Genomic DNA, 26034 nt, shown 5'->3' on the forward strand with positions numbered 1-26034 from the left:
ACACAGGCATAGTTCACTGTGGTTACACATATTAACCCATGAGTACCACTGTTGGTGTATATCAATCTGCAGTTTTCCTTGCTGTGTGGCATGGTGGGGGTACAGATGCGCCCTGTTGTGCCACATGATATGTTTAGGGACATAATGTGAAGCAGCCGTGCAGTTCTCAAAGGGCTGCAAAGGTGGAGTATCTGGAATTTTTGGATCTGTAGGTCAAACAAGGTCTGCAGCATTTGTTTGACCCATTATTTCCTGGTGCATGTCCTCCTCCTTGTCCTGTGGGGGCTCCTGGGCCTTTTTTCTGTCCTCTTTCTCTGTGCCGTTAGTCATATTTGCCCTCCATGCCCTCTGTTCATGGTCCGATGTAGCACTGACTTTACAGGATCTTGTAGAACATCCTCCTGCATCCCCTTCTCTCTCTCTCTCTCTCTCTCTCTTTTCGCGGTCAGGGATCTGTGAGTGCAGAGGGGGCAGCCCTGAAGGCCACCACTCCAGAAGCTGCTGATAAAAACAGAGATGTACTGCTGGTTTTACAACCACAGTGGAAAAGGAGGAGTTTCAGAACTCCTTTCCCTTATCGATGCTTCCATGTTAGAACACCTCAGCACAGCTCTCTAGCCCCAGCTATGGTGAGTGTGGTGGCTTTCTGCTGCATGGATCTATAAGATTTTGGTGCCTATTCCATGGGTATGAGCACAGGACAATGGCAGTGAGTGCAGGAACTATTTTTTCCACAGGTGGTGGGGATTTTAGCTATCTCACTCCTGAGGGTAGCAAAGGCACAGAGAATGTCTGCTCTGTGTCCCAAAGCCACTTGGGCCCGTATGCCACTAGCCTGTTTACTGCAATGGTGCCAGCCAAACTGATTGCAGAGTGGCATAGGAAAATGTCCTACTGTGGAGGAAGAAATAAGACTGCCATCCCTAGAAACCTGGAGGAGAGGATTGCAGAGTATCTCCATGAGTGTGTCCATTGAGCTCTCTCAGGCAGGTACAAGGGACATCCAAATACAGTGCTCTGCATCCCTCTCTTCTCCCACTGCCTAACCCAACAGGGGAATGAAAGATGCCAGCTCTCCCTCTGTTTGCTGTACTGCTACCCCTTCTCATACGAGTAAAACAAGGAATGGTAGATACCTTTGTCTTATTCACTTAGGGACGGGCTGGGCATCACTTTTACATGTAAACGTTGTAAGGAGAAATGCATGCACACACCTGAGTTCTGTTCCCCTTCATTGGACTCATTCGCACTCACCTGGCAAGACTGGGGCAGAGTCTCAAGCAGGTCCTGGTTCATGGAATGGCTGGAGTCCCCCACCACATCTTCCAACCCCTTCCTCCTCCTCTCTGTTCACAGCTAGGGTCTTTGTCCCAGGCTCCTCCGAGGTATCCACGGTGGTCTGTGGGGCACTGGTGCAGTCTTCACCAAGTATGGTTTGCAGCTTCTTGTAGAAGCAGCAGGTCTGTGGAGAAGCCCTAGATCAATTGTTGCACTCCCTGGTCTCGTGCTGTCCCTTTCACATGGCACTGCTGCTGATCCCTGTCCTACCTTTTTGCCTGCATCCCCCCTACAGTCTGCTCAGAGATGTCCACATTTCTACAGCTGGTCCATAGCTGTGTGTGCTCGGCCTCTTCTTCCCACTGGCTCGGGAGATCAGTATTTCCTGTCTGCAGCAGGCAGGAGTGCATCTACTGCATGGAGCCGGCCTGGCTGGCTAGGTGGTTGCACGCAGTACGGGTGAGTTGCTAGGTGTGCTCACCAGGTGAGTAATCAGGAAGAGGCATTTCAAAAACACACTGGGAGTTTTAACAAGTGGGGGAGGGTGACCTTCAGGTTTCTGTGACCCCAGCACATTTTAAAATTGTGACCAAAGCACTGTGGGACAGCTGCTAGAGGACTCTTCTAGAGTCTACACCGGTCATTCAGTTTCTACTTTCACACAGTGTTGATCTCAGTATGCCAACCCTGACTCTATGCCATTCGGGGAGGTGGTTTTACTGCGGTGCTCTAATAGGGCACTTCCATTGGCCAGAGACAAATTTGGGTATAGTCACATGCACACATGTCGTCGCAAGAAGACTTGTGTCAGCCTGTGTAGTGGAGATATGGGCATACTCAAGCCTAGGTTCTTCATCTCACAAATGGGGATACTTCCCTCCCTCATAGTGGTGCTGTGAAATACTCAGATGCTACAAAGAATACTAAACAAATGCTAAATAAAATCAGAAGGGAGCTCATCCATCTGTGTAGATCAGTACCTCCACCAGTGAAGCATTAGTAGTGCTAGGAGCACAACACTCCTGTCTTTTTGGCGAGTTGCGAAACCGAGATTCTGATCACTTTGCTTCATTACAGATTCCATGGCACTCTTGAGGTGTTAACCCCAATGTCTCGGCCAAATTCCAACTCTGGTAATTACATTCTGCCTCCTTAAATTCCCATCACAGTTTCAGTTAGACATGTAGTGTTCACTTCCTGCTCTAATGATTATTGTAGTATTGCTGGGTGGTGGTAAACAGCGACAGGGAATCATCACAAAGGTGTTGGTGTTTCAGTCGTGGATGAAGTGACAGGTCAGGTGTTTGTGTATCCTGTGCAGTGCTGAGTGTATCGGTGCTAATGGTACTTGGAGGCCATCTTCTCCCCCAAACTGGATACATTGCAACCCCTTTGGTGTCATGAGAATTGCCTGTATTTGTTTCAAGTTTCTCTCTTTGGCATTACTCTTAAAGAAAAATTTATTGCGAATGAATTTTTCCTTCTGATGCCTTGTACTGAACAGGCAAGTTAGGTTATTGCCTAATCCCCAGATGTTTAATGCCGTTAGGGCTTCCTGTTTCTAAGAGGTGCTGTGCTGGGTTTGTCACTGGGATATGTAGCAAGGTAGGGGCTCTTGTCTGAGAGGAACCCCAAAGACTCCAGTTCCCCTTCCCCTCCACTGCCCTGCACCCTTGGGAGGGAGCTGGCATTGGAAATGAAGTGGTCTGGCTGAGGAGGCACTCATCACCTTTGCTGTCAGCCTAGCAGAAGGGTAGAGTAGGCAGTGTTGGAATGTCTGCTGCTGGGGGAGGGGTTGGGTTGGGTTTCGTACCCTGGCAAGGGGCTGGAGGAGGGGGCATAGGAAGCAGAGGACATGCCCACAAAGGGTTAATGATCCCAAAGACTGTTGAACTAGTAGAGCACTGTGTGTCTGTCCTTGGCGAACAGTGATAGATTTGTGCTTGCAGTGACGTTCTCAGTCTTTAGATTGCTCTGCTTTTCTCTAATTATCCATCTTTGACTTTTAGATGGCTTTCGGAAGGTTGTCCACATTGAGCAGGGTGGCTTGGTGAAGCCAGAGAAGGACGATACTGAATTTCAACATCCGTACTTCATCCGAGGCCAGGAGCAGCTCCTGGAGAATATCAAGAGGAAAGTAACCAGCGTAAGTGTACATAACGGATATTTCAAGCCAGCCAGTGGGTAAACCCCTGTGAAACTAAGGAGGTTACTATCTCTTTTTTTAGTCAGAAAAGCAGCCGCACGCTCTGAGTATAAAGGGGATTCTGGCACTGTAGTTTTCATTCTCTGCCAAGTGGTTTTCTAGTTGACTCCTGCATCACATTGCATTCAGTCACAAGCTGCAGTGCCAATCAGCCAGTCAGTTTGTGGTAGATATTTAGTGTGCCAATTTCTCCAATTGCTCTCTTAGCATCTGGCTTGATTTATGACGCTGCTTGGAATACCCTGGAGACAACTGGGAATTTGGCCTGTAACATGGAAGCCAAATTCACTTTGACTTGGCAAATTGGGAGCCAGCTTCACCTCCAGATTTATTTCCTTTTCTTTTAAAGTACTGTCTATGTAGGTTTGGCCTAATGGAGGTTATGGCAGACTTTCCTCTCCCAGAGGGAGATGTCAGAGGGCAACTGAACCTTTGCTGTAGAACGGGAAGGAGCAATGCAGTTATTGGCTGAACTGCAGTCTTCATTTGGACCGTTACATAAGAACGGCCATACTGAGTCAGACCAAAGGTCCATCTAGCCCAGTATCCTGTCTTGCAACAGTGGCCAATGCCAAGTGGCCCAGAAGGAATGAACATATCAGGGAATCATCAAGTGATCCATCCCCTGTCTCCCATTCCCAGCTTCAGGCAAACAGAGGCTAGGGACATTATCCCTGTCCATCCTGGCTAATTTGTCCATTGATGGCTATCTTCCAGGAACTTACCTAGTTCTTTTTTGAACCTTGTTATAGTCTTGGCCTTGGCAGCATCCTCTGGCAAGGAGTTCCACAGGTTGACTGTGCATTGTGAGGAAAAAATACTTCCTTTTGTTTGTTTTAAACCTGCTGCCTATTCATTTCGTTTGGTGATCCCTAGTTCTTGTGTTACGACGAGTAAATAACCCTTCCTTGTTTACCTTCTCCACACCAGTCATGATTTTATAGACCTCTATCATATCTCCCATTAGTCGGCTCTTTTCCAAGCTGAAAAGTCCCCAGTCTTATTAATCTCCCCTCATATGGAAGCTGTTCCAGACCCCTAATGGTTTGTTGCCCTTTTCTGAATCTTTTCCAATTCCAATATATCTTTTTTTGAGATGGGGCGACCACATCCGCACGCAGTATTAAAGATGTGGGCATACCATGGATTTATATAGAGGCAATAGGATATTCTCTGTTTTATTATCTATCCCTTTCCTAATGATTCCCAACATGTTCGTTTTTTGACTGCCGCTGCACATTGAGTAGATGTTTTCAGAGAACTATCCACAATGACTCCGAGATCTCTTTCTTGAGGGGTAACAGCTAATTTAGATCCCATCATTGTATATGTAGAGTTGGGATGATGTTTTCCAATGTGCATTACTTTGCATTTATCAACATTGTATTTCATCTGCCATTTTGTTTCCCAGTCACCCAGTTTTGTGGGATCCTTTTGTAGCTCTTCGCAGTCTGCTAGGAACTTAACTATCCTGAGTAGTTTTGTATCATCTTTGTATCATCTGCAAATTTTGCCACCTCACTGTTTTACCTCTTTTTCCAGATCATTTATGAATATGTTGAATAGGACTGATCCAAAACAGGAAAAAAAAAATCAGTTATAAGGCCTTTGAAGATGAAACTCCATACGTTTCTGGTAGTAATGGGAGCAGCAAGAAACACAGGTGTTTAACACACACTAAAACATTATTTTAAACTTTGTTAACTTCCACAGGGAGTCCCAAGTACTAATTGCTGCACTTTTCCTTTAAACTAGGGTAAACCCACTCTCCAAAATGCAGCTCACAACTGCCTTCATTTTTAATAGCTGTATGGCCAGGCTAGGGTAGGGATCTCCACACACAGTACTCAATTCTGATCTGAGCAGACCCAACCTCCTCTCACAGTGGAACATTCCATGCTGGGATGTGGGTTCTGCACAAGTCAAATCTATTCAAGATAAAGGCAACCATGGCCTGAACTGGACTTGTGGGCTGCACTTTGGCACCCCCTGTGCTGCCAGGTATAAAATTGTATTCCTGTCTCATTGGTGGATTTGAGGAATCCTATTCAGAAACTAAATGTCCTTAGATCTTTTTCAAGTCCTGCCATTTGTGTTTGCTACATAGTTGTCGTCTTGAGAGTGGATTTAGTTTTGTTTCAATAAAAAAGCATTTTGTAGAAGCATTTTGATATTTTAGGTGCCAAACATTTCTCATGAATTATTAGACTGCTCCATTAGCTCTGAAATGTGGGTGGAGATGCAGCCAGCCAGGTTTTCAGTTATCCTTTTCCAAAAATCCTTCCAGGTCACCCATAGACGGCAGCACACTGTGCTGCATGTTAGAGTCCCAGTGCACTCTGCAATAACTTTAGCAATAATTAGGTGCCACTTTCGCTGAGCAGCATTTAGTACCTCCACAGCGCTGCACGGTCAGCAAAGGATGTACCACGTTGCGAGGTACAGATCCCAAAGGGCCTGCTAGCTAGTAAAGGTGGGAGGGAGCTGCTGTTTGAATAAGTGAAATGTGTTAACCCCTGTAACTGCTGGCAGGCTCAGAGAGCTCTCACATTTTAAAGCCTTTGTGATACGTACCAGGGTGGTGATCCCCGTGAGATGTTTGTCAGGAAAATGAAATGGGCGTCTCAGAAGCTTCCCTTCATCCCTTTAAGTACTTGCTATGGGAATGATGAGGCTGGCTGACTCTGACTCAGGAAGCACTGGAAAAGGCTCCCCATCCGGTCTCCATGTCTTTGCTCTTGTCTTGCCCTTTCCTGGTACTGAAGAGTGAGCTCTGTCTGATCCTTTTTTCTATTAGTCTTGTAAACAACAGCTGCTTTGTTTCTCTAAGAATGTTCAGACTTAGCAAAATTAGACCTCAGAACAGTGTCCTCTGCTAAACATAATGTGCTTGATTGCAAAGAGCAGTAATTGTCTAGTATACATCTTCAGTAAAACCACAGCGGTAAATGTGCTCTCTTGGGGCTTGTCTACATGGCCACTTTACAGCACGGCAACTTTCTCGCTCAGGGGTGTGAAAAAACACCCCCCTGAGGGCTGCAAGTTTCAGTGCTGTAAAGTGCCAGTGTAAACAGTACACCAGCACTGGGAGCTACTCCCCTTGTGGAGATGGATTTTTTTATAGTGCTGCAACTACACAGCCACATTAAAGCACTGCCGCGGCAGTGCTTTAACATTGCTAGGGAAGACAGGCACTTCATCTTCCTAGCCTCTCAGCTCCACGTCTAGTTGAGGCTGGTCTTTGCTTCATTGTTAGTTTGAGATATAACTCAAACTATGCCTCTAACCCATCTCCTATCTACACATACATCTCTAGCTTGAATTAAGTGGTCCTTTAAGCTTGAGATAGATGGCCCATCCCAGGGTGAAGATGTGGCTGAAGTTTTAGTGTTGCTGATCTTTGCTTCAGTCTTCATCGGTTGAGGATGTAAGGGAGATTCCCAAACCTGAGCCGTCTTTTGTAGGTGACAAATCTGAGGAATTGTCACAGATTGAAGTGTCTCTAGAGGAGCTTTTGGAATTAGTTGAAAAACTTAACAATAACAAGTCACCGGGACCAGATGGCATTCACCCAAGAGTTCTGAAAGAACTCAAATGTGAAATTGTAGAACTATTAACTATGGTTTGTAACCTGTCCTTTTAAATCAGCTTCTGTACCCAGTGACTGGAAGATAGCTAATATAATGCCAATATTTAAAAAAGGCTCTAGGGGTGATCCTGGAAATTAGACTGGTAAGTCTAACGTCAGTACCGGGCAAATTAGTTGAAACAATAGTAAAGAATAAAATTGTCAGACACATAGAAGAACATGAATTGTTGGGCAAAAGTCAACATGGTTTCTGCAAAGGGAGAGCATGTCTTGCTAATCTATTAGAGTTCTTTTGAGGGGGTCAACAAACATGTGGACAAGGGGGATCCAGTGGACATAGTGTACTTAGATTTCCAGAAAGCCTTTGACCAGTCCCTCCCAAAGGTTCTTATGTAAATTAAATTGTCATGGGATAAGAGGGAAGATCCTTTCGTGGACTGAGAACTGGTTAAAAAAACGGAACAAAGGGTAGGAATAAATGGTAAAATTTCAGACTGGAGAAGGGTAACTAGCGGTGTTCCCCAAGGGTTAGTCCGAGGACCAGTCCTATTCAACTTATTCATAAGTGATCTGGAGAAAGGGGTAAACGGTGAGGTGGCAAAGTTTACAGATGATACTAAACTGCTCAAGATAGTGAAGACCAAAGCCGACTGTGAAGAACTTAAAAAAAAAAAAAAAAAAAAAAAAAAACCTCTCAAAACTAAGTAATTGGGCAACAAAATGGCAAATGAAATTTAATGTGGATAAATGTAAAGTAATGCACGTTGGAAAAAATAACCGCCACTATACATACAATATGATGGGGGCTAATTTAGCTACAACAAATCAGGAAAAATCTTGGAGTCATCGTGGATAGTTCTCTGAAGATGTCCACACAGTGTGCAGTGGCAGTCAAAAAAGCAAACAGGATGTTAGGAATCATTAAGAAAGGGACAGAGAATAAGATGGAGAATATCTTATTGCCCTTATATAAATCCATGGTACGCCCACATCTTACATACAGATGTGGTCCCCTCATCTCAAAAAAGATATACTGGCATTAGAAAAGGTTCAGAAAAGGGCAACTAAAATGATGAGGGGTTTGGAATGGGTCCCATATGAGGAGAGATTAAAGAGGCTAGGACTTTTCAGCTTGGTAAAGAGGAGATGAAGGGGGGATATAATAGAGGTCTATAAAATCATGAGTGGTGTGGAGAAAGCGAATAAGGAAAAGTTATTTACTTGTTCCCATAATATAAGAACTAGGGACCACCAAGTGAAATTAATGGGCAGCAGGCTTAAAACAAATAAAAGGAAGTTGTTTTTCACTCAGCGCACAGTTAACCTGTGGAACTCCTTGCCTGAGGAGGTTTTGAAGGCTAGGACTATAACAGGGTTTAAAAGAGAACGGGATAAATTCATGGAGGTTAAGTCCATTAATGGCTATTAGCCAGGATGGGTAAGGAATGGTGTCCCTAGCCTCTGTTTGTCCGAGGGTGGAGATGGATGGCAGGAGAAAGATCACTGATCATTACCTGTTCTGTTCATTCCCTCTGGGGCACCTGGCATTGGCCACTGTGGGTAGACAGGTTACTGGGCTGGATGGACCTTTGGTCTGACCCAGTATGGCCAGTCTTATATTCTTATGATCTTTGAGTTACTAAAGTGCAGTAGCTTGAGTTACTCCTCAGGTGCTAATCTAATCTCACTGTGTAGTTGGAGTGTTTCACAGAGTGGTCATTTTCACTCTGCCCTCGCTCCAGTGGGCTAGCTTGTTAGGAGTTAACTGTTGCAGTGAAGACACACCCTTAGAATGTGTTACTTTCAAATTAGGTAGCTGTTGGTGCAATGGAAGACTGTAGACTTAATCAGAAAGTCAGTACAATGCTGACAGCTGTTGTACAAGGTTCCAGTGCAGCTGTAGCGTTTGCATTTCTGACGCAAAAGGATTCTGCTCCTTCAGGAAGGGTCTGTAAATGATAGCCTTGTAAAAAAGTTATATAATAGATGGCTGATCTGTGCCTGTCTGATTCGTTGTATAATTAGGCCGGTGGGTGGGTCAGGATGGGGAAAGAGGATAGTTAATCTGCATTGCCATCTTTGATGCTTAGAGAACAATTTTATAGGGTGAAACCTCACTGTCCTCTTCCTTTCTGTCTCCAGGTCTCCAGTATAAAGAATGAGGATATAAAGGTTCGTCAAGACAATGTAACCAAGTTACTGACTGATGTCCAGATGATGAAAGGAAAGCAAGAGAGCATGGATTCCAAACTGATAGCAATGAAACAGTACGTATATGGGCAGGCCAGGAGATGTGGAATAATGTGCTCAATCTGACTTCCCTCTGAAAGTATTGTGTTCAAGACCTCCCCTGGGCAGAGTCTAACTGCTTTGCATTGCTCTCTGCTTTCTTATGTTTGCCAGAATCCCAGTGGTCTCAGGAGTGTAACCTTTGCTTTAAGAAGCTCTCTCTCTCCAGGGGAAGGAGGAGCTGGAGTTTGGGGGCGCTTCTGAACACCTTTAAATCTTCCTAAAGACCTTGGTATCATAGCGACCAACCCTGAAATCCTAGCCAGAGTAATGCTGTACTAATTTCCTTCTGGAATCCAACATGGCCTTAGATGTCAGCTGGAGGGGCGGCTAGGAACAGAATGATGTCTCCCTCCTAGATGGTGTCACAACCAGACATCTGATTCTCTGCATGGGGCTGGGTTCTGTCTCTTGATTATCTTCCATCAAAATGTGGACATTCTGTTCTCCATGTTCTTACACCAAGACCATCACCTTGGTGTTCAAGTGTCGGAATAATTCTTACCCCTTTGTGCTAATACTGCTGTCGTCTTTGAGCCCATCTTACATGCACAATTTAAATGTCCACTTTGTTGCCAGCAACCCAGTACTTTTCCTTTCGTTGGGAGCATAGGGCATGTGATCTTGTCTAGTCGCCATTAACACTCTTTGGCAAGTCAACCTTTGGGGGTCATCACAGAGCACTGTTGATCACCCCTTTACTGAGATTAAGCTGGCCTCCTGTCCCACATAGGTCAGATTAGAATTCAGAAGTACGTAACCTATGCACATTGGTGTCTGTAATCCATGCAGCAGCAGCTCGTTTTCATGCCCAATGGCCGGATTTATTTTAAAGTTATGCTCTGCCAGTTAGGAGACTTAAGATGAGATTTTTTTCAAAGCCACCTATGGGATTTAGAGACCCAGTTTCCATTAATTTTAATGGGAAATGGACATCCCAGATGCTTTAGGAAGATTTGCAAATCTCAGCTGGGTGGAATAAGTCATCTCCCACATGAGATTTGCCTCAAGATGTGTGATGGCAAATGTCTAAGTTTTTGCCTTTGTTATGAAGAATCCTTCACCAGTGTTCCTAAGGACTGACCTGCTGTGGCTTACGAACTGGGGAGGATGCTGTCAAGTGCAGCTCTAGCCTTCAGCTCGCTGGCTGAACAGAGCAGGCAGGCCCAATGGGTACTGGACTTGTGCATGCCCGACAGAGAGCACATCTTCCACACTGCCTTCGGAGAGCTCCCTTCTCCTGGATTTCATTGCTACCCCTTGTACTTGCAGGTCACTTCTGCAGTGCTGGTCACATGCGTGGGAGAGAACCAGCTTTGTCTCCAGGTTCTAAGTCAGGGTTCTCCAAACTACGGCCCAGCCCAGTTTAGATTAGATTAGATTTTTTTCTGGGCCTCCCCCCCAACATCACATCAGGTGGCAGGACCCCAGCTGGCAGAAGCCCGTGGCGGGAATCCCAGAGCAGCAGCGGGCTGAGCGGCTCAGCCTGCCACCACTCTGGGGTTCCCGCTGTGGGCTCCTCCCAACCCCTGCTCTGGGGTTCCCGCCGCAGGCTCCTGCCAGCCAGGATCTCAGCCTGCTGCCAGCCTGAGTTCCTTCACTAGGCCAGCAGCAGGTGCTGGTTGGGGCCAGCAGCGGAAACCCCAGAGTGGCAGCAGCGGAACTTCATGACATCACTGCATTCCTGCCAGGGTTGCAGAACTGATGAGCACAGTAGATAGGTTAGTAGCGGCAGAAGGAACCGGATGTGTGAGTCGTTGTTTCCCTCGGTTTTTGTTTTAGCGCGTGTCAAACTAGTGACAAACGTATATTCGTTGTGTTTAAGTCTGTTGCTGTTGGGGCAATTATGTTTGGGAAAAGGACAGGAGAGAGAGGTTGATTCTGAATGTTGCGTGTTTAAAGAACAGGGGAGTGTGGACTATTTCATTGTCGAATCAGGTAGTAAAGCATTGTGTTTAATATGTAATGAAACTATGGCAGTGCTAAAAATAAAACATTCGTAGACATTATATAACCAAGCACTTGTTGAACTACTCTCAATTTACAGGAAAGCTACGTTCAGATAAATTAGAATCCATGAAACGTGGCTTATTGTCACAACAGTTTATATTTAAGAAGAAGAAAACAGAGAACAAAGCTGCAACAAGAGCCAGCTTCTGAGTGGCACACCTATTAGCAAAACAAGGAAAACCATTTACTGATGGCGAGCTAGTTAAAATATGTATGGTTCAAGCAGCCAAAGAAATACGCCCAGAAAAAGTAGATTTATTTAAGACAATTAGTTTTTCGCGAATACAGTTGCTTGCAGAATCGAGGTCATTGGCAGTATATAATTTTCCAGCTGAATGAAAAGGCTAAGAAGTTTGAGTGGTTTTCTCTCGCACTTGACAAGTCAACCGATGTTTCCGATACTTCACAGCTGCTGCTGTTTGTTCGCGGGGTCGACAGTAATTTTGAAATTACGGAACTAGCTTCTGTGCGTAGTATGCATGGAACAACCACAGGTGAAGAGATTTTTTTCAAAGACATTGAAAAGTCACTTAATACAACCTGCAATGGAAACAACTGAAGTGCATTACAACCGATGAAGGTAGAAACATGTTTGTTTGGACAAATCTACAAAGCTTGTGAAAGTGCAGGTTGTCCCAAGCCTATGATTCTTCATTGCATTCTTCATCAGCAAGCATTGTGCGGGAAATATTTGGATTTGTCATGTGTTATGGAACGCGTAGTTTCAACCGTGAATTTCATTCGCTCACATGGACTTAATCATCGTCAGTTGCAAGCATTTCTGGTGGAAATAGAATCAGAATATCACGATTTGCCCTACCGCGCTTCAGTTCCATGGCTTAGCTGTGGAAAGGTTTTGTTGTGATTTTTCTAGCTTAGAACTGAAATTGAAATGTTCTTAATAAAAAAAAAACAAAAAAAACCCGACCTCTACCTTTACTCACAAACAGTGAATGGCTTTGGAAATTAGCTTTTTTCGTAGACTTGACCAAGCACATGAATGACTTCAATCTTAGACTACAAGGGGAAAACGGGCTTATCTGTGACATGTACACCCAGGTGAAAGCATTCAGGCAAAAACTAGTTCTTTTTGAGTCCCAGCTGACGAGGGACTGCTTTGCTCATTTTACATGTTGTGAAAAATTCAACCAAGAAACTGAATCATGATTCCCAGCTAGGTTTGCTCAAGAAATCATTTCTGATCCGAAGCTACAGTTCCAGGAGTGTTTCTCTGACCTTGATGTGAGTGCAGGAGAAATACAGATCTTCCAAACCCATTTGATTGCAATCTTGAAAAACTGCCACCTGAACTTCAAATGGAAGTGATTGACCTGCAATCCAATAACTTGTTAAAGGACAAATATAAGAGAGGAAATCTGGTAGAGTTCTATAAATGCCTGTCAAGTGATCAATATGCTCATGTAAAAAACTTTGTCCGTGGATTAATGTCAGTGTTTGGCACTACTTGTGTGTGAAAAAACATTTTCAATGATGAAATATGTGAAATCCAACTACAGATTGACCTTGTCTGATGAACATGTACAATCGATTTTGATAGGGAACACTAACTTTGAACCACAGCTAAATGTAATTTTGTCAGAAAAACATCAGTACCATACTTCTCACTAATCCTAAAATACTATTTCTTTAACGATTTTGCATATTTAATTTTTTCAGTTGCCTCGGCCCACAAAGCCCCTTCAAAAATCTAATATGGCTCTCGTCTCAAAGTTTGGAGACCCCTGTTCTAGGTGATCCTCTTGATCTTTTGCCTGCCCCTGGGTCAGAGTGCCCAGCCCCTGCTGTATGAAATGCAAATTCTCCTCAGGCTCTTCATTGCCAGTGAGGAAGAAAAGCACTTCTTCCTTTCCTCTCCAATAAGCAAAGGTGTAAAATACCCCTGCATGATGAGGAGTATATCTGCTTTTCCTATGCTCTGGTACGTGACAGAGCAATTGCTTCCTTTGCCTTCAGGCAAACAAAGTGATTCGTCCAGCACCACTCTGAATGAAAAACTCTGTTCTGCAATAAGAGTTTAAGATACAGCACATTGCAGCAAGTTTGTAGCCTGCTAGGGAGGTTTTTGTTCATTAGAGAGGACGTCTTAGACATTCATCTTAAACATGCATGTTCTAGCCGATGACTTGTTAGTAATGGAACCTGTGTTAAATCTGTTAGAGGATATACCTGTGTTTCTGAGATGGGAGTTAATTTTTTTTCCTGCTTTTCCTGGAAAATTAGTCAGCTGCCTAAAACGATCTGAGGCTGCTGCTTGCTCTGATGCAGCCTGGGACTTTTCAGCTTGGAAAAGAGACGATTAAGGGGGGATATGATAGAAGTCTATAGGCTCGTGACTGGAGTGGAGAAAGTAAATAAGTGGCGTTTACTCCTCAACACAGGGGCACCAAGTGATATTAATGGGCAGCAGGTTTAAAACAAAAGGAAGTATTTCTTCACACAGTCAACCTGTGGAACTCCTTGTCAGAGGATGATGTGAATGCCAAGACTATAAGAGGGTTCAAAAAAGAACTGGATAAGTTCCTGGAGGATAGGCAGGGATGGTGTCCCTAGCCTCTGTTTGCCATAAGCTGGGAATGGGTGACGGGATAGATCACTTGATTCTGTTAGTTCCCTCTGGGGCACCTGGCATTGGCCACTGTTGGAAGACAGGATACTGGGCTAGATGAACCTTTGGTCTGACCCAGTATCGCCATTCTTATGTTCCTGGAAGCTCTAGACCCAGCTGCTCTGTGTCACTCTGCCCAGGTAGAAAGCACTGTCTTTCCAGCACCCCTGCTGCACAGTTGATTCCTTTTTACTCTGTATGTAGGGAATACAGAGCTCGAGAGCTTGCAGCAGCCCACCTGGATCCCATTGGTCTGTCTTAGTCCTTCATTGCTTCTAAGATGTATTTCTGTCACTCCTATTTATTCATACACACAGCCATTGACGACTTGCTGATGTGACAGCAAAAGAAACTTAAACCTGAAGAAGAGCCCAGTGTAAGCTCAGAAGCTGGTCCAATAAAAGATATTATCTCCTACACCTTTTCTTAGCAATAGAAACTGGCATCTTGCTTCATTAGAAAAGCAGCAACCCCAATGCCATCTCTTTGGCAGATGACGGGTACTGTCCAAACAGGTAACCTGTCTGTACAGTGTCTAGTGTAACTGGGCCCCAGTCAGATTGAGGAGTTGTAGGTGCTACTGTAATTACAAGTAACTCTTCCCTGGGAGCCAAAAGGCACATCTAATTTGCATAAAAATAATTTACTGCAGAGTTCATCTTTATTAGATAGTAACAGGCCAGAGAGACTAGAGATCCCAGCATGCAGTGCTTATCTCTCTTTGGCTACTTCTTGGATCAAATGCAGTGACTGAGTGTCTGGGACCATACTCGTATAGTAAAGATAAATACATTGAAGTGGAACTGTAGATCTCTGTAGGCTGTACTCTGACTACCCTACTACGCTGTGGGAATAGAATGAACATCATTGACTGTGAACTGCATGCCTGTGTAAGCCACTAGGTGGAGCGCATACAGCAGCGTTCTGGAGAGAAGATGCTGCCAGGTTCACATTCTTGGCACTAGGGTTCAGAGCAGCATTGTCTCCCTACAAATAGGAAGAGAATTACTGACCCAGAAATACAAAATGTATGTTGCACTTTGTGTAATAAATGAGCAAGGCACCTCTCGCAGAACTAAGTTTTTCAAACAAGCACTTAAGCGTTAAATAGAGAAATGGTACAATTGCTTTGATAGGCTGTGCTCCCTGTGGAGGAGCGTGCTCCCTGGCCTTCAAGTTAGCACATAGCCTTCCTCTGAATAGGTATATCTATAGGCCACTTCTCCATGACAAAGGACTCTTGTGATGACTCTTCCAACCACCTTACCCCTGTCCAAATTCTAGATCTTCCCAGCCTTTTTCAGGTTCCCTGTCTGTGATAAATACAGCTGCATGCCTCTGCTCTTACCTCCTTTTAGCACCTACTCATCCTTATACTTGGATTGCCACTCTTTCATCCTGTCTCCAGCTTCCCTTTCCTTAGCAGGGTTCTGAAGAAAATAATCTCCTCTTGACTTTCTACACATCCCTCCCAGAGCATACTTAATGTTAATCTCAGTACTGTGGCTGCTGATCTGCATGTGGCCTCTGAACCCAGCTCGGTTCTCATCCTAGCTGGCATCTGTGTAGCTTTTGCTATTCTTGATCACTCTGTTTTAATGTTTTCTCCAGTCCTCTCTCCAGGTTTGAACCTAATTCTTACCGCTCCTTTTTCATTCAGGTGGTCACTTTACATCTTATCTCCTCTGCTGTGGGATCTCTCCAGACACTGTCCTTGCTCTCATTCTACCTCTGTCTCTGAGATGTCTATTGCAAGCTTCACCTCTAAAATTTGATATAGAGCTTCTGTACATTTTAAGATCTTTCAGTTGTTCCTACTACTGTTCCCCTTTACAGGTTTCAGAGTAGCAGCCGTGTTAGTCTGTATTCGCGAAAAGAAAAGGAGTACTTGTGGCACCTTAGAGACTAACAAATTTATTAGAGCATAAGCTTTCGTGAGCTACAGCTCACTTCATCGGATGCATTTGGTGGAAAAAACAGAGGAGAGATTTATATACACACACACACACACACACACAGAGAACGTGAAACAATGGGTTTATCATACACACTGTAAGGAGAGTGATCACTTAAGATAAGCCATCACCAACAGCAGGGGGGAGAAAGGAGGAAAACCTTTCATGGTGACAAGCAGGTAGGCTAATTCCAGCAGTTAACAAGAATATTAGAGGAACAGTGGGGGGTGGGGTGGGAGGGAGAAATACCATGGGGAAATAGTTTTACTTTGTGTAATGACTCATCCATTCCCAGTCTCTATTCAAGCCTAAGTTAATAGTATCCAGTTTGCAAATTAATTCCAATTCAGCAGTCTCTCGTTGGACTCTGTTTTTGAAGCTTTTTTGTTGAAGTACAGCCACTCTTAGGTCTGTGATTGAGTGACCAGAGAGATTGAAGTGTTCTCCAACTGGTTTTTGAATGTTATAATTCTTGACGTCTGATTTGTGTCCATTCATTCTTTTACGTAGAGACTGTCCAGTTTGGCCAATGTACATGGCAGAGGGGCATTGCTGGCACATGATGGCATATATCACATTGGTAGATGTGCAGGTGAAGGAGCCTCTGATAGTGTGGCTGATGTGATTAGGCCCTATGATGGTATCCCCTGAATAGATATGTGGACAGAGTTGGCAACGGGCTTTGTTGCAAGGATAGGTTCCTGGGTTAGTGGTTCTGTTGTGTGGTGTGTGGTTGCTGGTGAGTATTTGCTTCAGATTGTTCCCCTTTAGTCACTACAGGGGCTGTTACAGACAACAAGTCTTTATTCAAGTTTTGGAATCCTTCCTTAGCAGGACCAGAGGATGAGTAGAGAATTGTATTGATGTGCGGGAATAATGGGGTTTAATCTTTGTATGCAAGTGTAAAATGTAGCTAAAATATGCAGGAGACTGGGACCACTATGTATTTGTGGGGTGAAGAAAACCAGCCACCTGAAGAAATGAGCTGAAAAGATAAATGAGCAGACAAGGCATGGACAGTAGAGGAATTCTCAGCATTCTGGGACATGCTGATAATGCTTCTAAGTAGGCCTCCCCCATCATTATGTATGAGCCAGTCATCTTGGGGCTCCTAATGCAAAGCTTTTAGCCACCCAGGCTGCTTCACTTGACAGATAAGATTACTAGACCAGTGATGGCTTCCGATTGTGATGCTACAGAAATAATCTGAACGAACTAGTGTGCATGGGAGTGGGAGAAGACCATGCCTTACTCTACAACCGTTTGGCTCATTCTGGCTAAAGATGAGTGTGACGGGTTCCCCCCTGTGGTGCCACCTGGAACTGGGGTACCACTGAGCCCACCAGCCTGGGCTCCTTTTAGACTGTGTTGCTGTGACAAACTCTCTCCAAGCTCCATGCTCTTTCACCAGCACCCAGACAAGCAGGGACACACCCAGCTGCAGTTACATGCAGATGCTGTGATCAGCCCTGCATGGGAAGGCTTCAGCTCATGAAATTCGCCCCCTCCCTCAATGTAGAGAGGAATATACAACAGCTTTCTGCCCCAAATTATGACTTCCACATGCACAGGTTGTAGACAAAGCAAAAATAAGTTTAACTACAAAAGATAGATTTTGTGATAAGATTCTTCTAAGGCCTATTGTTTTCTCTAATGACCCCTTCCGCACCCAGCTTTTCAGAATAAAAGCCTCTTGTCTTGTGGGTGTTTCCCAGGTGTAAACACATTTGTAATACAGATACATAGTCGATATTCCTAATTTCAGATACAGAAATGATGCATGCATACAAATAGGATAATTGTATTCAGTAAATCAGAACCTTTCCAATGATCTCACATGACCCATCTTGCATAAAATAAATCATAATTATGCCATAATCATATAACGCTCTCTATGAAGAATATGGGGTGTAGAACACAGTAAGGTTCTCTGTGCTCTTTTCATGTACTGATAGCCTAGACTACTTTAGAGAGTTTGCAGGAAAAAAAGAGAGATTCCTGAACCCTAGTGGTGTGTGAGGAGGTATAGCTAGAAGCTAAGAATCAGAGTAAAGAAGAGGTTATTGTGACCACAAGGAAGACTGGTCAGTTTTGTGGGAAGAAGTTTCATGAAAAGTGCCCCAAAGCTCCCCTGTAAAGAGTTCAGATTTGGCCCCTGAATTTCTCAGCAAAATTCTCTTCCATGTCCCCCATTGCTGGAATAAATAAATAAGTTTAGTATCAAAGAGGCTTGTGAAACATACTTCTTCTAAAACGTGCGTTTCAGTACTGCCAAATGCAAGGTCATATGCCTAAAGACAAAGAATGTAGGCCATATTTACAGGATCCTAGGAACCAGTGATTCTGAAAGACTTCAGCTAATTATCCATGACCCTGAACAAGTTTCTAGTGCAACACTGGCCAGAAGGACTAATGGGTATATAAATGGGGGGCTCACGAATAGAAGGGTTGTTTTACCTCTCCGTTTGGCACTAGTGTGGCCATTCTTAGAGTACCGTGTCCAGTTCTGGTGTCTGCTTCAAGAAAGATATTGAAAAATTGGGGAGTTCAGGGAAGAGACACATGAGTGATGAAACGATTATAAAATATGCCTCATAGTGAGACACTCAAGGAGCTCAGTCTAGTTAGCTTATCAAAGAGAAGGTACAGCATGACTTGATCAGCATAAATACCTACGTAGGGAAAAGAAATTTGATAGACAGCTCTTCAATTTTTAATGTATGTGACTAGTTCCAGTAGCTGTAAGTTGAAGCTAGACAGACTAAAAATAAGGTGCAAATTTAACAGTGAGGGTAATTAACCATTAGAGCAATTCACCAAGGTCAGTAGTGGAATCTCAATCACTGGAAACTTTAAAATCAAGATTGGATGTTTTTCTAAGAGATGCTTTAGTTCAACCATGCCTATTGGGGTTGAAACAGGAGTTGATTCAGGGAAGTCCGATGGTCTGTGATGTACAGGTCAGACTAGATCACAATAGTTCATGGTCGTTTCTGACCTTAAAATCTCTGAATCTATAAAACAATATCTGGTAAGAAAGTTGAGTTTCTAACCCTCAGCGTGACATCCTGTCAATATTTTCCCCCTCCCTTAAAGCTTACCTGTCCCTGCCTCTGACTGGATTTCAGGCAATGCAGTCCCCTGGTCCCCTCTTTGAAGTAAGGACATTATCATCTTAGCAGGTCAAGATGCCCTCACCCAGCAGGAATTGCGAGAGATGAGAATGTATACAAATGCTGCTTACCCATTTTGCTACACATCGGCCTCTGATCTGACTGAATCAGCTGCTCAGCCATGCACTAGTCAGCTATTCTGTAACAGTTTAGGAGTCACTTGTGCAAAATTGGAATGATTTGTATAGAATTGTAACAACACTAAGTTACCTAATGTTTTCCTGTCCAAAGTGTTTAACAGCCATTATCTAAATCCTCGAACTCTGTGGGAAGTTGGCAAGTCTTATCCTCCTTATACAGATCTGGAGAGAGGTGGTGACTCTTGCACTACTCAACCACATCTCTCTCAACAAAACGCTCAGGTCCGTGTTACTCAGATATTTCTGATGCAGGTAAATAGAGTTCAGTCTGCCCAGTGCGTGCTGGCGGAGCAGAGCATGGTCATTCCTAAGAATTTATGTGAAACCGAATGCATTTGTATTTGTTGTAAAGCACCTTTTGCTGAAGTGTGGTAAGTAGCCTCTGTTGGACCACAAGCTTGAAGCCATGTTTTCAGAGCCTGGTACACTATATTCTTCTTTCTTTTTGTATCTAAAGGTGTGGTTTGAGGTTTTTTCACTTGTCTAAAAACACCAGATGCAATTTATATCAGACCCTTTTGTCGACATTAAAGAGAGTTTATGGTCACAGCTTGTCTCCTGTTGAGAGTAAGATCTCTGTAGCATATTGAAAGTGCATGTGGCTTGGAGCCAGCAAAGAGAAGACTGTAGCGGTTTTATTGGGTTTGACTTGGACATCATCTCGGGCAAATCCAATATAATGCTCATTGTAACTATCTCTTTATTGCACCACTGTGAACAGACTTCCTCAGGTCTTTGCATGTTGACTTGTTTAGCTCATGCAGTCTGCCTGAAAAACTGGAGAATGCAATTAAACTCAAGTTCACCAGCTCATGACTGGATAGTTTGCTGCTAGTCTTTAGCATTGGCATCCGTGATAGAAAGTAGATGACACACTGAACTTTGGGGTATGAAAATATTTATCCATCCTTGTCAGCAGCTCATTCAGCAGGAATGGATAGTGCTCCACAGCGGCAGAGAGAGTTTGCAGGCTAGGACATGACTTCCCTGGAGTACAACAGACTCCCACCAGCTCCAGTTCTCCAAGCTCAGCTCGTGTACTCTTAGTGTCAGATAAGCAAATGTACTGATCCCTCTTCCTCAGGAAGAGGTGGGTTCCTATCTTTTTCTTCCCTTTCCTTTCTGGGGCTCTGAGGAATCAGAAATGCCTTAGGTGATACTGCCTGGAATGGCAGCATCCAGTAAGAAAGGGTCCGCTGCTCAGTCAGCTCCTTGCCTTGCTGGCTTGGTAGAGTTCAAGGCTACATCACCTCAGGATTTTTCTCCTTAAGTTACATTGCACAGAACAAGCGGCTCATTACGTTTCCCAGAAAGCATAAATACTCCCTTGGCCTCTTGCTAAAGGAGACATCTTTATTCTGGCACCTTGGCAGCAGCACCCATTTCAGTTGCTTTCATACTCTAGCTGGCTGCAGTGATATTCACAATTAAGGTTGCAAGAGCATCACGAACACCACTTACAAACTGACCAGTCAACCACATGCCTCATTTGGAACCGGAAGGACATAATCCGGCAGCAGCAGAGACCCGTACATCAGCACAGGTGTGCCGCTACAGCTGTGCCACTTCAAGGTCTCCCATATAGCCGCTCTTTGCTGGCAGGAGAGAGCTCTCCTGCTGGCAAAATAAAACCATCCCCAACGAGTGGTGGTAGCTTTGTCAGCAGGAGAGAGTCTCCTGCCAACAAAGCACTGTCCATACTGGCATTTTCTGTCTGTAAAACTTTTGTCCGTCCAGAGGGCACACCCCGACCAACAAAAGTGCAATGTAGACATAGCCTAAAACTGTAGTTGCTTTTTTTGTGCTCTAACTCAGATGGTTCACTTTAAAGTGTCAGATTTATCCTCATCGAGGACTAAAATCCATGACATCTCAAGAAATGTAGTTAGAAATAACTGTTCGAAACTGCCATGCTGAGGTGTGGGGGTCCTATATGTGACATCGCACTAGTAGTTTATCTTGGTGATTACACAGACAAACAAAAACAGTCCATGGATTTGAACAATTAATATTTCCGAGCAAAGACCAACCTGTTAACCCAGAGTTATTAGAGCCCCTCGACTTCTGTGATTATCTACAGCCACATGCTTATCACTTTAAAAAGGAGTACTTGTGGCACCTTTAGAGACTAACAAATTTATTTGAGCATAAGCTTTCGTGAGCTACAGCTCACTTCATCGGAGGCATGCAGTGGAAAATACAGTGGGGAGATTTATATACACAGAGAACATGAAACAATAGTGTTAGCTACAGTTCGCTTCATATGGTAACACCCATTGTTTCATGTTCTCTGTGTATATAAATCTCCCCACTGTATTTTCCATTGCATGCATCCGATGAAGTGAGCTGTAGCTCACGAAAGTTTATGCTCAAATAAATTTGTCTCTAAGGTGCCACAAGTACTCCTTTTCTTTTTGCAGATACAGACCAACACGGCTACTACTCTGAAACCTATGCTTATCACTTGTGTAATTGCCCCCTCTCCTCTCGGTTCTGTGTGTCCAGTTCAAGCTTTGATGGCTGACTTGCCTCCCCTACTCGGTCACGCGGCTGGCTCGTGCTGTGCATTGAGCGCCACTCTACTTCCCCTTCTGCACCTCTGGTTCCTTACTGCACCTCCTCTCGCCAACCTGTTGCAGTGTTTCCTTTGCTCTAACAGCCCTGCATGGATTTGTACTAACCAGTTATTTCATAGTCTGACCTGTGCTTAAAATAGTAAATTGTGTTCACTTTGATAGCTTTACCTAGAAAATCATAGGAATCTGCTGGGGGGGAAAGGGCACATGTTTTAACTAAGGCTGTCAAGCGATTAAAAAAAATAGCGTAATTTAAAAAATTAATTGTGATTAATCGCACTGTTAATAGAATACCGCTTATTTAAATAGTTTTTGATGTTTTCTGCATTTTCAAATATATTTATTTCAGTTACCACACTAGACTACAAAGTGTACAGTGCTCACTTCATATTTATTACAATTTGCACAGTAAACAATTTTTTCAATTAATCTAATACAAATGTAGTGCAATCTCTTTATCGTAAAAGTGCAATTTACAGATGTAGAATTTTTTGTTACATAACTTCACTCAAACAAAATCTAAAACTTTAGAGCTTACATGTCCACTCAGTCCTACTTCTTGTTCAGCCAGTTGCTCAGACAAGTGTGTTTACATTTGAAGGAGATAATGTTCCCCACTTCTTGTTTACAGTGTCATCTGAAAGTGACAACAGGTGTTTGCATGTCACTGTTCTAGCTGGTGTCACAAGATATTTATGTGCTAGATGCGCTAAACATTCATATGTCCCTTCACGCTTCAACTACCATCCCAGAGGACAAGAGTCCGTGCCGATGACATGTTCTGCTCGATAATGAGCCAAAGCAGTGCGAACTGACGCAAATTCATTTTCATTATCTGAGTCAGGTGCCACCAGCAGAAGGTTGATTTTCTTTTTTGGTGATTCAGTTCTGTAGTTTCCACATCAGAGTGTTGCTCTCTTAAGACCTCTTAAAGTATGTTCCACACCTCGTCCCTGTCAGATTTTGGAAGGCGCTGAGGGATAGCTCGGTGGTTTGAGCATTGGCTTGCTAAACCCAGGGTTGTGAGTTCAATCCTTGAGGGGGCCATTTAGGGATTTGGGGCAAAAATTGGGGATTGGTCCTGCTTTGAGCAGGGGGTTGGACTAGATGATCTCCTGAGGTCCCTTCCAATCCTGATATTCTATGATTCTTCTATGATGATTCTTAAACCTTGGGTTGAGTGATGTAGCTATCTTTTTAGAAATGTCACATCAGTCCCTTCTTCGCATTTTGTCAAATCTGCAGTGAAAGTGTTCTTAAAATGAACAATGTGCTGGGTCATCATTTGAGATTGCTGTGACATAAAATATATGGCAGACTGCGGGTAGAACAGAGCAGGAATCATACAATTCTTCCCCCAAGGAGTTCAGTCACAAATTTAATTAATGCATTTTTGTTAACAAGCGTCATCAGCATGGAAGCAAGTTCTCTGGAATGGAGGCTGAAGCACGAAGGGGCATATGAATCTTCAGCGCATCTGGCACATAAATACCTTGCAATGCCATCTACAACAGTACCATGCAAATGCCTGTTCTCACTTTCAGGTGACATTGTAAATAAGAAGTGGGCAGCTTCATGTCCCGTAAATGTAAACAAACTTGTTTGTCTTAGTGATTGGCTGAACCAGAAGTAGGACTGAGTGGACTTGTAGGCTCTAAAGGTTTACATTGATTTGTTTTTTGAGTGCAGTTTGTGACAAAATCTACATTTGTAAGTTGCACTTTCACAATAAAGAGATTGCACTACAGTACTTGTATGAGGTGAACTGAAAAATACGATTTCTTTTGTTTATCATTTTTACAGTGCAAATACTTGTAATCAAAAATATGAAGTGAGCACTATACATTTTGTATTCTGTGTTGTGATTGATTGAAATAAATATATTTGAAAATATAGAAAAACATCCAAAAATATTTAATACATTTTAATTGTTGTTCTATTGTTTAACAGGGCAATTAAGTGTGATCAATTGTGATTAATTTTTTTTAGTTAATCACGTGAGTTAACTGTGATTAATTGACAGTCCTAGTTTTAACCCTATCCCTGTGGCTGGGTTGTTATCTTCTTGAGGTATTTCAAATTAGGCTAATGAGTGACCAATATGTAAACTAAAATTAGACAAAGTGGCTAGTGTTGAATTGCTCCAGTTTCTATTGGCCTCCATTCCTCCTTCCTCTGTTTTTGTTTCTCCTGGATCCTTAGTTCCAGTTTTAGAAGCCAGAAACCTTTTGCAAGCCAAAATCTTTCTTCTGGGATCTTTAGGCTGGAACTTGTTTGGTTTTACGTTGACAGCTGAAATTAAAAAGCTGCTGGCTCTTTCACAGTGCCATACGCAGCCCGGAGTTGAAGTGTTCCTCCTTTGAAAATAATGTTCCTTCCTGGCTCCAGACCAGCTAGTGTCTCAAGGAACAAACAATTCTGTAACACAGGAGTGTATGTAGGAGTTATCAGCAGACCTCTAAAGAAAGTGGCTGTAAAGAAGGTATCATTATTTTGTAACTTCTTACCCGGGCCACAGTCATGCACGGGAACCCCTTTTCACTTGTATGCATGCTCCCTCCGTAGACTAGGGTGACGTATAATTGGCATCTGGTCAGCAGCTGTTTTGGAAAAGAAGATACCGAAACGGTTTCACATTAATGCTATGACCCTGACAAACAAAGTTTGATTGTTGATTTAGTAGGAGCAGCATGGAGAAGCAAACCCAGCAGTCTTGAGTTAGGAATGGAGAAATCCTCCCTGGATCTTGTGATTGTTCGTGCTGACAGGCTCCTTTCCTGGGAGTAAGGGGAAGGGCCATACCTGAGGACTAATACCAGTTTCCCTCTCCTAGGCATGGCCCATGCTCGGACCGTACCCCCCACACACATTTTCCTGCTTGCTTTACTAAGTGCTAGTACCCTCATGCAAAACACAAAGCAGGAAGGTGAGGCAGAGAAGTTGTCACTTCCTAGTGATTCATTGGCTCTGCTTTTGTCCAGTGGGAGCTGAAGTGTATCCAAAAGTTTAATTATAAACAGATTGTTGAAAGCAATAGGCTAGCCATGGTGTCTGCACCTGTTTTTATCTGCTTCCCCCTGCATCCTTCAGGGACTGCATTTGCTTTGGCTTGGTGCGTGAAGCTTTGCCATGGAACGCTGAGAGCACTTCCTGCTGACCAGACTCTGTTTACAAGGCCCGCGACTTTTACAAGGCCCCAGTTGCTAACAGAATTTAAAAGTTAAAATTTCTCTTGATAAAAATAAATCTACCCAGACACCAAAACTTGGCCTTTGCTGTATGATTCCTCTTCACCAGAATTCGTTTACCATATGCAAAACCGCCAGTAAATCATACCAAATTTTGACCTGCGTATCTTTCTTTATCATTTCAGGTTTCCAAAAGCAACATAATATATATTATTATTTGACATGGCCCTAAGGGGATAGAGTTTTGCATTAGAACATTTGTTGAAAAGATTGAATCCATCAGTCTTGGGTGAGAGAAAAGCTGAGGCAGGACATAATGAAGCCAACTAGGTGATAGCCAAGCTTTTAGTCAGTCTAAGAAAACCTCGTTCATGGAAGCCTTCCACTTTCTGGCACTAAGCTGCTTGAAATCTTTTGGGGGTTGAGTAGCTGAGCAACTTTCCTAGTTCTAAATTTAAAATTAGAGTAAAAGGTAGAACTTCGTAACCCTGTTTTCTCTCTACTACTCCTGAGTAGTTGTTAGAGAAACAGTTTTTGCTCTGAATATCAGCTTAATAGGAGTGGGGAAAAATGAAGCCCAGTCTATCTAGCAAAGACATAAAATCTGTAAGAGGATCTTGTGTGAACTTTCTGGCTAGATATTTTCTGTGTTTTACACTATACTTTATGAGTTTGTAATCTTGTGTCCATTCCTGAGGATTGGGCAAAAGGTCTGTCCAGGACCAGTGGGTCAGTGGTTAACCAACACCTCTTTCCAGTGAGATGTGCACGGTGTCTTAAACTGAAGCCCCTCCATTTGTAAACTGGTAGTAGGAGTAAAAAATGGGATTATACCCATAAAAAGCCTCTCTCTCTCTCTCTCATCATCCTTGTACTGCTATTTTGAACCCATTTCCATTTAATTGTGTTGAAATCCAACTGGAACTTGCTCTGTTTTTCTGAGCAGCAGACCTGGGGGGAGTAGGACTTTTTTTATTTGCAAACAAATCTTGTGCAAGCATCCT

General features: G+C 43.5%; 1 protein-coding gene across 4 annotated transcripts in view; it reads left to right on the forward strand.

The window, feature by feature from the left end:
• HSF1 (heat shock transcription factor 1) overlaps nt 1-26034 on the forward strand; it is a 98752-nt gene that overhangs the window by 26478 nt on the left and 46240 nt on the right. For 3 of the 4 annotated variants that reach the window (XM_038388735.2, XM_038388736.2, XM_043509866.1), the window contains 2 exons: nt 3288-3424; nt 9216-9340. In XM_038388735.2, coding sequence (XP_038244663.1) covers nt 3288-3424; nt 9216-9340 — 262 coding nt within the window. Of the gene's footprint in view, nt 1-2355; nt 2412-3287; nt 3425-9215; nt 9341-26034 lie in introns of all 4 variants that reach the window. The other variant, XM_038388739.2, reaches the window with a different exon arrangement.

The sequence above is a fragment of the Dermochelys coriacea genome, chromosome 2 (assembly GCF_009764565.3).
Source record: "Dermochelys coriacea isolate rDerCor1 chromosome 2, rDerCor1.pri.v4, whole genome shotgun sequence".
Taxonomy (NCBI): Eukaryota; Metazoa; Chordata; order Testudines; family Dermochelyidae; genus Dermochelys; species Dermochelys coriacea.